The 12494-nt window shown below is 40.7% G+C and overlaps 1 protein-coding gene across 1 annotated transcript in view; it reads right to left on the bottom strand.

The window, feature by feature from the left end:
- Positions 1 to 12494, bottom strand: part of RBFOX1 (RNA binding fox-1 homolog 1) — a 2532432-nt gene that overhangs the window by 36542 nt on the left and 2483396 nt on the right. Inside the window, 2 exon segments of the mRNA XM_032257864.1 lie at positions 45 to 109; positions 11338 to 11377. Coding sequence (XP_032113755.1) covers positions 45 to 109; positions 11338 to 11377 — 105 coding nt within the window.

The following is a 12494-nucleotide window of genomic DNA, read 5'->3' as shown; positions in this document are numbered from 1 at the left end:
TTAATTTCCAAGTAGTGGTCAAGCACGAGAAGGATGACCCTTACCTGTCACTGTAGGCAGCGGCAGTGGCAGGGGTAGGCTGGGCGTAGCGGTATGCAGCGTAACCACCCTAAAACACAAAGAGAAATGTGACTCAGGAATGCAGCGGAGCCCAACACAGGGACGCCCATTGGCAAGACCACACCAGAACAGCAGTTACCCAAATCTACTGACCTAAAGTTCAGGTTAATGAAAGCTTAGTATCAAAGCGAAAATACAAAAACACCCTGGAGAAACAAGGGGTGGAAGACCAACCCCAGCTGGATGTTAAAGGTTAGCGGTTATAAGCATCTCCCAAAAGGAGAGCCTACAGGCCCTTGGGAGGAAATGTATTTAAATGTTAACGGTGATTGTCCTGGGGTGGGGGAGGATTATGGGGGATTATTTAAACACTCTTCATACTTGGCTGAACTTTCCAGATTTTCAACAATGATTCTGCTTTACCTCTATCAGATATCAACTTGAATTTTACTGAATTCCTATTTCCTTATAAAATAATCAAGTGAATATTTGCCTGTCTTTCACAGTTACTAAATCACATCACCCTTCAATTGACAGTTTATTAGCAATCTCTTATCTGGTTGTTGAACCACTAATGTTATTGAAGAGTCTTTAGCTGTCTAAATGTTACACAACTATTACAAAAATGACAGAACATTTCTTCCTTTTGGCTACAGATCTCACACGGCTATGTATCATGCTGCTTCAGATGCAGAATTTGGTGTGGAAAATATGATAAAGTCTTCTAATTTGTAAATAAAATCATTAACAGAGAAAAAATCTGAAAAGAAAAATAACATTTAGTTGTATGTACCAGTAATTGCAATTGTTCAATTAAGCAAAGAGGATGAGCAAATAGGCATATTCAAAAGGAATTGTGTTCAGTGGAGCATTGATTATCAAACTGTGAAAATAACAGAGCTTCTGCTCAGTGGATGACAATGATACATCAAACACTGAACAATGATCTCAGCACAATTAACAAACAGGATCTAGTGTCCACTGATAACACAGGACCATCCAGGTTCTGATTAGAATATACAGTTACATAATTCTCTGAGGTAAGGGTTCTCACCAACACCATAAAGGGGTGAGTCGGGATAAAGTAGTGTGTCAGAGGTATGCAACGGCAGAATCATGAGAGGGAGAAGTAGGTTTGTTGCATGTGGCCTCATGAAACTAAGTAGTACAGTAAGAAATAGATGAAGCAGGGAAGCTACAAAAAGCCTCTTACAAGATATAGGTAACCTGGTCTCCATTTCTTTCTGCCTCCTTCCAGCCACGGTTAACTTTCAGGGTAAATATGTTATCACTTGCATAGCAATTCAAAGAAATGACTTTATCTTTCACAATTTATTCTTTGGGTCAGTCCTGGAGAAGACACATCCAAAACTGACAGGTAACCACCAATAATGTGGAGCCAGGTTTTTATTTTTAAAGCTTCCCTTTAAAAGAGAATGGAAGGTAACCACAAAAACAGGTCTTAGCCAGATGCCACCTGGTGTTCCAAATACTATGTCCTCCAAGTAGGAATGGGGAACACACTAAATGTGCTAAGGGAGGTATAAAACCAAAGCAGTTGCTTTAATATTACTGAGTCCAACAAATAGAATGATAGACTGAAGAGAAATCAGGTCACCAGGTTTCTGTAGCCATTTTTCTATATGACTTGTTCATCTTCTTGACTTTCATGATGTGTACAGGAAGATATAGGCGTGCAGGTGCACATAATAATGAGGTAGGGAGGGGCTAGAGTTGGCTAGCTGATTTCTAGGAGACATGAGCTGCAACAGACTTAAAGCCCTGAGTGGAGAGAATGTGTATGTGTGATACGTGTGTTTCTCTTACGAGACAGGCCTAGGTCATCAATGCCTTGACATCTGTCTTTATTATCTAGGAATTTGCTTGTGAGTATTCCTGATTCAAGGGTCAAGATCACAATTTGAAGTCTCCAGGGCCAGTGGAGAACTTTTTGACCTTGATCAGTGGTCTCACTCTCCAGTAGAACGCTTGAGATGACAGAAATGTTACGTATCTGGGCTATCCAACATCGTAGCTACTTCTAGTAAATGACTATTGAACTCCTGAAAAGTAACTGATGCAATGAATTATATTTTAAATTTACTTTTCAGTTAATTTGAATTTAAATCTAAGTCACATTGGGGGCTGGTGGCTAAAGGACTGGACAGTCCCAGTCTAAATGATCCCTGAGATATGTAATAATTAGGGAAAATGGGATTAGTTGGTTTTCTCTCTCCATCTCTATTGTGTAGTCTTCCTTCGCTATTTTTCTTCTGTATGCGTTTCTTACTACAGAAGTAATAGAGTTGTGTATTAACTCAGTATGTGTGCGTACACTGTAAAATACAAATTGCTTTATATACAAAAAATACAAATTGCTGTAATTTGCCTTTCTAACAGGTGACTCTAATCAATCTTACTGCTCTGTATTTGGCAGCTCATTGAGCATAGCCAGAACTACTCCGAGGTTCCATGGCAATGTCTGTAAAAGGAACACTCACTTTCAGTTGCTGTCACCAGATCATGTTCATGTCGAACCTGGTCTTCCGAGATCATGACAAAAATGTGTCATTGACAATTAGAATTTTCACACCACCAAACCAAAGGAACAAGGCATGACAGGCACAAAATAGTTCTATACTCCTCATTCATGAAACATAATTTTTCCACATCATGGGCAGCAAAATATAAACGTGACCTTATCTAATATTTTCAAATGGCCATTATGGATCTTTTTGCCACCACCACCACCAAATGAGGCCATCAAAGTGACCCACTCGTGTGGACTGAGAAGTTTCCTTGGTTGGCAAAACCTCTAGAGGTTTCTTGAGGTAGTCACCCATTCAGGACCTCAAATGATGGTCTTTACCATTTCTTTTTTTATTACTACTAGAGATGGAGTCTCACTATGTGGCCTAGGCTGGTCTCAAACTCCTGAGATCAAGCAATCTTCCCAATTCAGCCTCCCAAAGTACTGGGATGACAGGTGAAAGCCACTGTGCCCAGCGAATGAAACATTTTCAAAATTGTGCTTCTGGGACATTAGCAGTAAGGAAAGGAAAGTTTCCACAACCAAACCAGTTTGGTCGGATGCTCATTTAAAGTAAAAGTGTTTGTGGAACTCCCTGGGACAATACTCATGAACATTGTGGACCTCCAAGGCATCTTGGAGAATTTTTGAGGCTTAAATCAAAGTTTTCACTAATTTAAAGCATACTTTTGAAAACAGATGTTTTAGTGGCCACAGAGGAATGAGGGGAGGGGAAACCTCTTTGTACTAGTGGGGATGTGGGCATCTGCAGGACTGTAACATGTATGTGCTATGTGTGCTTCCTTCAGCTTGAGTGCATAGGAAAGTAGTAATCAGCTTAACCTGGGGTAGAGGCTCCCTGGTTACATTATTATACAAAAATATAAAAATATCCAAGGGTCAAGTCTTGCTTTGTGCAAAACAGGTATGTTGGCATACATACAACTTAAATCTTATTCACTGTAATATTAAAGAACATTTATAAAATGAAAATCTTAATGACTCCCTAATTTATCTGCATTATATAGTCGTTTTTTTTGAGACTGTCTTCCTCTGTCATCCAGGCTGGAGTGCAGTGGTGCAGTCTCAGCTCACTGCAGCCTCCGCCTCCCAGGTTCAGGCAATTCTCCTGCCTCAGCCTCCTAAGTAGCTGGGACTACAGGCGTGTGCCACCACACTGGGCTCACTTTTGTATTTTTAGTAGAGATGGGGTTTTGCCACGTAGGCCAGGCTAGTCTTTGAACCCCTGGTCTCAAGCAATCTGCCTGCCTTGGTCTCCCAAAGTACTGGGATTACAAGTGTGTGCCACCATGCCCAGCCACGTGCATCTATTTTTGAAGGGTAATAGTCAGAGGTCCAGTTCTCTTGAAATGTGACAATGAAAGTTTATCTCAGGAATTTTAACTATATTGCCCTTTAGTAGGTTAAAAGTACCTATTTCTCACATTCAGGTTTCAGTTACAACTCAATAAATTCTCATGGTTTAAAAGTACTTTCTTAACTCACTCTTAATACTGAAGAAAAAAAGGAATTGCAGTGATAGAGAAAGTAATGTCCTAAAACTCCCACTGATCATCCTCAGTTTCACATTCATCTCTTACTTTATTGGACAGTTTCAATGTCCTTGATAGACCAAATTAGGAGACTCTCAACCAGCCACATTCCAAAGAATGTTTTTCTCTTCCTACAAACATGTTCAGTTGGTGGTTGCTTCAGTAGTGAGAAATAGGTTTAAAATCTATAGCAATAGGTATACAATAAATTTCAGATCAGCTCTAAAAAGACCAGGGAGGGTTATGTTAGAAATCAGGTATGCTGGCTCTTAATGCTGGATATATGAGATTTTTGATTTCACCATTCCAGTTCACTCTGGGAACCTACTAAAACATTACCCAGACAACTAGTTCAATCAGAACCTTGAATTCTTTTCTCTAGATTTATATTGATTGAGTCCAGATACCTTTTAAACTAAAAAATTAACAGCTAAGGTAGACCACAATTTTGACACTCAGGATCTAATGAAGTTCAGTGCCAAGGCCAACTACTATCCATCATAAAACAGCACCCATATTTGGAAGAAACTACTACAACACGGTCAGTGGATACATCAAAAGATATGGGGATAGCCACCTCTATTCTAGGAGATTTCATATTAAAACTGGAAAATTCAGTTAAGTCTTTCCTCCTATGTTAGAGAACGATTACCCTCCCCAGAATTATCTTGTTAGTAAGGATTTCACAGCAAACCCACAAATCATAGTGATGAGTTTCTCCACCAGTCGGGATTTCATACCTGCAGCAATTTATTGCCATACACAGGCTCTTGATACACTACTCTATAAGGAAACAGAAATGTAATGTTTTCAATGCAAAAATGAAATAAATAAAAGAGAATGCATAAGTCAGACAAATTCCAGAGCAATTCATTTACAAGTTTGCTTCTGTTACTTCACCCAAGACTTGGGACTGACCCACCAAGCTGAAAGGGGCACTGTGCTTTGACAAACATTTTTAGTTGCAAATCTCTGCAATGGAGAGTATCAAAGAAGGTGGAGATGGAGATCAAACCACTTTGTGCTGTAACTTGTGTTCATTGCTAAAGAAGGAAAAGATAATTTCATGGCTTCTTACCTCACAAAGCATATTCCAACAGTCCAAATTACCTATTTCAAATTTATCTCTTTAGCTCATGATTAGAATTTTCTGGAATATCTAAGCATTTAACAGCAATGCCTAATTATTTCAACCAACAGTAGAGCGAAAGTGGAATTTATGAGTTCATGAATTACACTTGCAGCGACAATAACTGCTTTTAATACTTTCAAACTAGAGAAACTGGGCATATGAGTGTGTGTACGTAAACTGGTGTTAATATACATGTCATCAAAATGCTATCATTTCATACAAATCTAGTACTGGCAAGGAAGGTCTCTGTAGAATCCTTGTACGGACTAAGATGTGGTTTTTTGGAGGAAACAGTCATTCATGGGCAAGACTCATCTTTTTTCATGTGAGTGGTCAGAGTTGGAAGTAAAATTCTCCAGTTCCAGGGCAGACACTGAGGTGGCTGAACACTTGAAGAGACTGAGGGATGTGCTCTATAAAGAGGTGTGTGCATACAGTATTTATTCTTAAACGGTCTGCCTTTCCTCAAATTTATTTCTTTAAGAGTCTAAGCTTATAGAGCTATGCCTGGTAACGTTCTTGTTCCTCTCCCCTCCACCATCCCTTTACCTTCTAGTTCACTGCTTATGTCAATGTTTCCAGTACAAATATTATTCTCAGTAGTCTACCCACCCCATTGTGCTCCATTATTCTCTCACTTGTCTCCTGTCTTTCACTGTATTTTTCAAATTTTTCTCCACTAGAGCAATGACTTTAGTTTGTAGGCTCAGGGTTTAAGCAGTGAACTCAGTAGTCAGATCATGTGGGCTCAAGCCCCAGTGTCGGCGAAGATTTCTGGACAAATTACTTTCTTTTTTTGGGGGGGAAAAATTTTCTCTTCTGGGTCATACACGGTGGCTGTGACCTGGAATTCTAGCATTCTGGGAGGCCAAGGTACGTGGATCACTTGAGGTCAGGAGTTTGAGACTAGCCTGGCCAACATGGTGAAACCCCATCTCTACTAAGAATCCAAAAATTGGCCAGGTGTGGTGGTGCATGCCTGCAGTCTTGGCTATTTTTGGAGGCTGAGGCAGGAGAATCGCTTGAACCTGGGAGGCAGAGGTTGCAATGAGCCGAGATCACGCCACTGCATTCCAGCCTGGGTGATATAGGGAGGCTCTGTCTCAAAAATAAAAAAAATTAAAATTCTCATCTGGAACAAGAGAAAAAATGGAGGTAATAAGATTCCTTGTTTCAAGGGCTGTGGTGAGCAGAGATGAGGTAATACAGGTAAAACAGTCAGCATCTGGTCTCTCCTGTTACAGACACAGCAGTCACTTAATTTCTCTGTGGACTTGCAGTCTCCACTATGATGACTGTGAAGGGCAAACCAAATGCCAATCCTCAGCTGCCTCACACTGAAAGCAAGGTCTCGGCAAGAAAGACCAGGGGTTTCTATTTGAAGAATTCCTACTTTCCAGCTTTACATGTTTCGGAAGCTATGGACACTTCTCATTCTTGAACTCAAACATCGGTGAAATGGGGATACCTCTGTTTTAAAACATATGGCTGGTAGAGTGACATGAATTCAGAAGTAACTGTATTTAGCCATGGTGGTAACCAGAACCTTGTTATACAGAATTTAGGAATGGTGGCAAAATGCTCGGGAATCCCAGGACATATTTACTAGGCAGCCCTCATGGATGCTTCTAATATTGGGACACTTGGGATGTTCTTAATAAAAAGGAACATGATTAACATTTATACTGTATATCACCTCTTTTCTGCTCTTGCTATTGCCAGACACCCCACTATCTTACTCCAGTTTCTATACATTTGTCCATTCTTTTTAACAGTTCATTATTTCTTTGTCACTCTTCACATTTGTAATATTAATAGTTATCTTTAGATCAAATGCCATATTCTGTGATCTCTCCCTGAGAAAGTCACCCAACAAAAGTCTGGGTTCAGTTCAGTTAAGCGATGCTTGTTTTCCACTCCTTGGTCAACTTCTGGCTTCATAAAACCTAGAGCTTCGGGAGTCAGGCATGGTTGCTGATGCCTGTAATCCTAGCACTTTGCACAGGGGCTAAGGCAGGTGGATCGCTTAAGGTCATGAGTTTGAGACATGACCTGGGCAACATGGCAAACTCTGTCTCTACTAAAATACGAAAATTAGCCAGGCGTGGTGGCAGGTGCCCATAATCACAGTTACTCAGGAGTCTGAGACTGGAGAGTCAATGGAACCCCAGAGGCTGAGGTTGCAGTGAGCTGAGATCGTGCTACTGCACTCCAGCCTGGGTGACAGAGACTGTCTTGGGAAAAAAAAAAAAATCTAGAGCTTCACTTTCAAATATGAGTGACTCTGTAGGTCTAAGAACCTTAATCCTTGTACTGCAACTGTTTGTATCACCTCTATTCCTTAGTTTGCTTAACTTGACCCACTTCTTAATTAAAATGAATTTAAAGGTATACCACTAGGCAATAATAGTGAACTGGTACATCTGATATGTTTCATTATGAAAATTCCTATATTTTTATACAAGAGTGTGTGTGTTTTCTGTTCTGTTCTCTGGTGGAAGGGACTTGGGTACACACTTTTCCTATCCTCCTTTCTCAGACAACCCCCGCCCCCCGTCCTCTCTGATGAGTACCACCCACACTGTGCCTGAACCTCTCCACTGTGACCAGAGGCAGTGGCGTTCCTGCAGGGCTCAGCTCCTGAGCAGGATGAAGGCCTTTCCTTTGCCCTCTGCCCAAACGAGCTGTCCTGGTTTTTTTCCTTTGTGTCTGGCTCACAGCATTTCATAACAAGTCTATTCCCTTTGGCAATTTCAGGACATCTGTGATCATCTGTCCCTCTCTGCTCAATGCTCTCTCCTCTGAAAACTTTCAGAAGGAGGTCATTTGAGAGAGGAGGTTGTGGCTTGCCAGTTATGGGGATCATGCAGGTGTTTCAAAGCCTATGTGCTTTGGCAAAACTAAAAAATGCCCCAGGGCTCCAAGATCAGTTGGTAGGGATGGAAAGACCTTGGAGAACAAAGGACAAGGGAGGGAGGGAGCAGGGTACCTAGAAAAGCCCAGTAGTTCTGAGATACGTGCTGCTGAGTTGTTGACCTGCTCTGATACACCGTCAGGGTGGAGAATATTTTGAGCAGGAATAATATGAGAGTGTCCTCCTTTGTCTTCCTTAGCAGTGACTGAAGCTAGAAACTTAGTATTCTACGCAATAAAATTAAAATGAAGAGGTTTATGGCTGGGCACGGTGGCTCATGTCTGTAATCCCACCACTTAGGGAGGCTGAGGCGGGTGGAGCACTGAGGTCAGGAATTTGAGACCACACTGGCCAACACTGTGAAAGCTGTCTCTACTAAAAATAAAAAATTAGCTTGGAGTGGTGGCAGGTGCCTAGAATTCCAGCTACTCAGGAGGCTGGGTCAGAAGAATTGCTGCAGGGCAGGTGGAGAATTGCCAGCGGGGTGGAGGTTGCAGTGAGCTGAGATCGCACACTACACTCCAGCCTGGGTGCCTCAGTGAGACTCTGTCTCAAATAAAAAGCGGTTTAAACCTTTTAGAGGTGTCTGATGTGTCTAGCATATATCCCGGGGCCTCTCAGAATTCCCCAAAACCTATTTATTGTGTACTGTTTTTAATGAAACTCAAGTAGTAAGCCAAAATCTTTAAGGTAGAACTTCATATGACTTTCTAAGACTCTTTAACTAAGAGTCTTTTAAAAACTAAGCCTGGGGGATATTTCCACTCATTGGAACATGCTGGTATCTCAAGGGAGGCAGGGGAGTGACTTGCAAAAGCACATTCAAGATTATGATATACTTCTAGCTAGGATGAATCTTGTTCTGTATATTCTGAAGTGCAGAACATAATTATATTTCTTTTCCTTAAATAAACTTAGGGTCATCAGTGACCTCTTGTTCTGCTGCTGAGGTGGGCAGTGGAGCAGGCTAGGTTCTTTCTGTCCCATATACACACACACACACCCTTGCAACAATCTTTTAGAGATAGGACAGAAATATGTGCTGGACAAACAAATCTCTAAATTCACACTGCAGAAACTTTTTCTGCCACCTGACTGCATATTTGATACTTCCCTCATGAAAAAATCTTACTATCATAATATAAAGAGAGAGGAAAATAAAGAAAAATTTTGGCTCGGGGTTATAGCCTGAAAAGTGAGAGAGGGGTGGTCTTATAAACAGAGACATCAGGCAACTTAGGACTGGAAGCATCTCTGTCCTGTGAAGTTCATCCAGGTGCTCACCCAGAACTGCACCACTGGACCCAGTGGGTTTGGCTCAAACATGATGAATGTGTGAGAAACAAAATCTAAAGGAACTAGAAAAGCACAAAGGGACATTTCTGTGGCTTTCTTCTCTGAGCCTATTTTCTTGTTCCTCTCTAGTCGAGAGGTTGACATATCCCTTCCTCTAACTTTGTATTTTTTTCTGTTTGCCTAGCTCTGTGAATTTTCTGATGCAGCCGCTATGCCCAATAGGTTTTTTTCCTTATCTGTGGGAGCTCCACAGACTCTGATTTTAGGCAGCTTCTCCTTCCTGCTGCTCAAGAATCTGAGGTCAGGAAAAGATGCCAATTTGAAATCTGCATAAGAGACCACACATGAATGTTTCAATAAATTGTAAGTTTGAAGAAACAGAGGCAGGAAGGGCCGACACTCACTAAATGATTGTGAAATGATACTTTTAAAACTCAGGGAAATCTGCATACTTTTCTTGGGTAGGTGTTGATAAAGATAGTTTCCATTTAGGTGGTATTTTTAAAAAGCATTTCTCTATTCCTTGTCTATTCCCTTTTATTTCTAAAGTCCTAAATTCAGTGATGCCAAATACCATTCTGGCTCCTTCCATCTGCAATAATCTACCCACAGGCTGCATGAAGGCGAGAGCCAGGACTGGTGATTAGGTTTAGCAGGTGCCTGAGGATATGAATGGGCTTCGAACTGCTCAGCCCCAGCCTGCCTCACAATTAAAATCTGAAAGTCTGAAAAAAGGATATAAGAAGGAAAACCTTAAGTTCCCCCCAAAAAGAAGGAAATTGATTGATCACTGAGTGAATTAAGGACATCGGGGTTGGTCACTCACTTTATTACGGGGAAAAAAATACTAACCCACAGATGATTGTAAATATACTTGATGCAATAGTAGAGCACAGCTAAGTCTATCATTGACAGAGATAAATACTGTATCTCAAAATTGTAATGATTTGAAATTCAAAAGGAATAAAATTAATCAGTGCCTTACTCGTCTTCTAGTACATGATACCAATTTCATCAGAAATTTGATTTTTTTTGCAATCTAGTCTAAAAAACAAATATCCCATTGACTGAGGTCTTTTGTAAACAAATTGTGGTTTAGAGAGTATCTCCAGCACTGACTGCCCACTTACTCCAAATTCTTTATTCCAAATCGTTTTCATATCATCAATGCTCGTATCATAATGTGGGAGAATAACTACCTCTAGATGAACACAGGTGAGTTTGATTATGGTCCCCATAATGAGAAATAGCCTACTCTTTCCTAAAAACGCTTAATAAGGTCTTACTATTTAGCAAGCAATTTTAAGTCAGGTAATTGGGGGAAATGGAATAAAAGGCTAAAGGAAATGGGGGCTCCTGGTTCAGTCTAACAAACATTTTATTAAGAGAATTAGGAGATGTTTGGGGCTAAACTCATCTATGTCCAGAGAGACAAAGTATTCTTAAGCCTGCTGTGATAAATAACTTTTTAGGACAGACATCAAATATCAGCCATGAAAATATCTTTTTAACCCTCTGCAGCTGGCAACTACAGCTGTTATCCTAAATATTATACGAAAAACAAAACATATTAAGAATTTGAGAGACAATTTCTCTGTCGGTGAAGTGGGGTCTTCAGTGGCCGACTTTTTGTGGGGATCGTATTTATTCTGAAGTTGATCAAATAGTTAATTCCACTCCCCTAAACGGCTAGTGATGTCTGCCATGCGCTCAGGAGCAGACGGCCTTCCACCCTGCAAGACAAGCCACTGAATTCTTTCCTACAGACTAAGGAGAGAAATTTCCAGCAAACTTGTAAAAAGAATGACTCCAGGAGGAAATGGGGACCACATGCACGTGAATGAATACTTACATAAATGTCTGCACCATAAAATCCATCCTGGTAAACAACACTGCAAGGGTGCACACACAAAGAGAAACATCCATATTAGTGCATTTCCCATGCAGACACACCAACCCCTGCACTGGCGAGGTTAGTCTGGTCGCAATCCAAAACAGAGGAACCGAGGATCGCTTCACATTGATTAAGGAGGTTGGAGACAACACCCGTTGAGTGAACCGAGAAAATTAGGCCGGGCTTCGGTGTTGGCCAGAATTAGGATGTGGCGGTCGTGGTGTGCTGGGTCCCAAACTTGCCACTCTCTTAGGAGTGGGTACAGAAATGCACAGCTTTGAAATGCAAAGAGGACTGAGATTTATTTTAAGAGGCCCAGAGAGACATGAGCATCTTAATAGGTCAGAGTTGGCAATGAAACCACATAACCCCCTACCCCACGGAACAAACCCCCAAACCATCTATTTAAAAATAGGATTATAAGGCTAGAGACATAGACTGCAGAATTCTCAATATGATCTAGAGTGGAATGACCTTTGGTGAGCTGGGCAACACAAATGATTTAAAATTTTTTTCTTCTATATTATTTCACACTGTAGTTTATTTGATAATTCCATGTGTATTATTTTATGGTAAATGGAGAATGTCTCTAATCATATGTGGGTGAGCATGGGTACGTGCTCAAGACTGTGTTTTGTGTGCACACAGGTCTATGTGTACAAGTGGATTGTGTGCCTATTTGTATGTGTGTATGTTAATACGGACAAGTGTGGAGGAATGCATGTTTGCACGTCTGTATAGTATGTACATATATAAACACATGTGCATGTGTATGCTTATACAAGTGTATTGAGATATTTATATGTATTTGTATTTTTATGTACATGGGTATATGCAGGTGAATGTCTATATGTTCTCATAAATTATATCTAGATGAAGCAAAGGTCCCATACCATTATTGAACAAGCCCAATCTGACAACAGCTTTCTGATTGCCACCCATAGGGTCACCATCCCAAGAGAAGAGAATTCAGAGGGCTAGGGACAGGAGTTAGGGAATGATTCTCCTGAAGCTTTTTGGTATACTTTGAGTAAAGTAACCAGAAAACAGCTTTTAGCTATGCGATCGTGAGAAACTGATTTATATTTCCTAAGCATTAAAATGAGTTTAATGAG

Source organism: Sapajus apella, unplaced genomic scaffold (assembly GCF_009761245.1).
Source record: "Sapajus apella isolate SASKATOON/1434 unplaced genomic scaffold, GSC_monkey_1.0 scaffold99, whole genome shotgun sequence".
NCBI lineage: Eukaryota > Metazoa > Chordata > Mammalia > Primates > Cebidae > Sapajus > Sapajus apella.
Note: the sequence above shows the minus strand (reverse complement) of the source record. Positions and strands in the feature narration are given on the sequence as shown.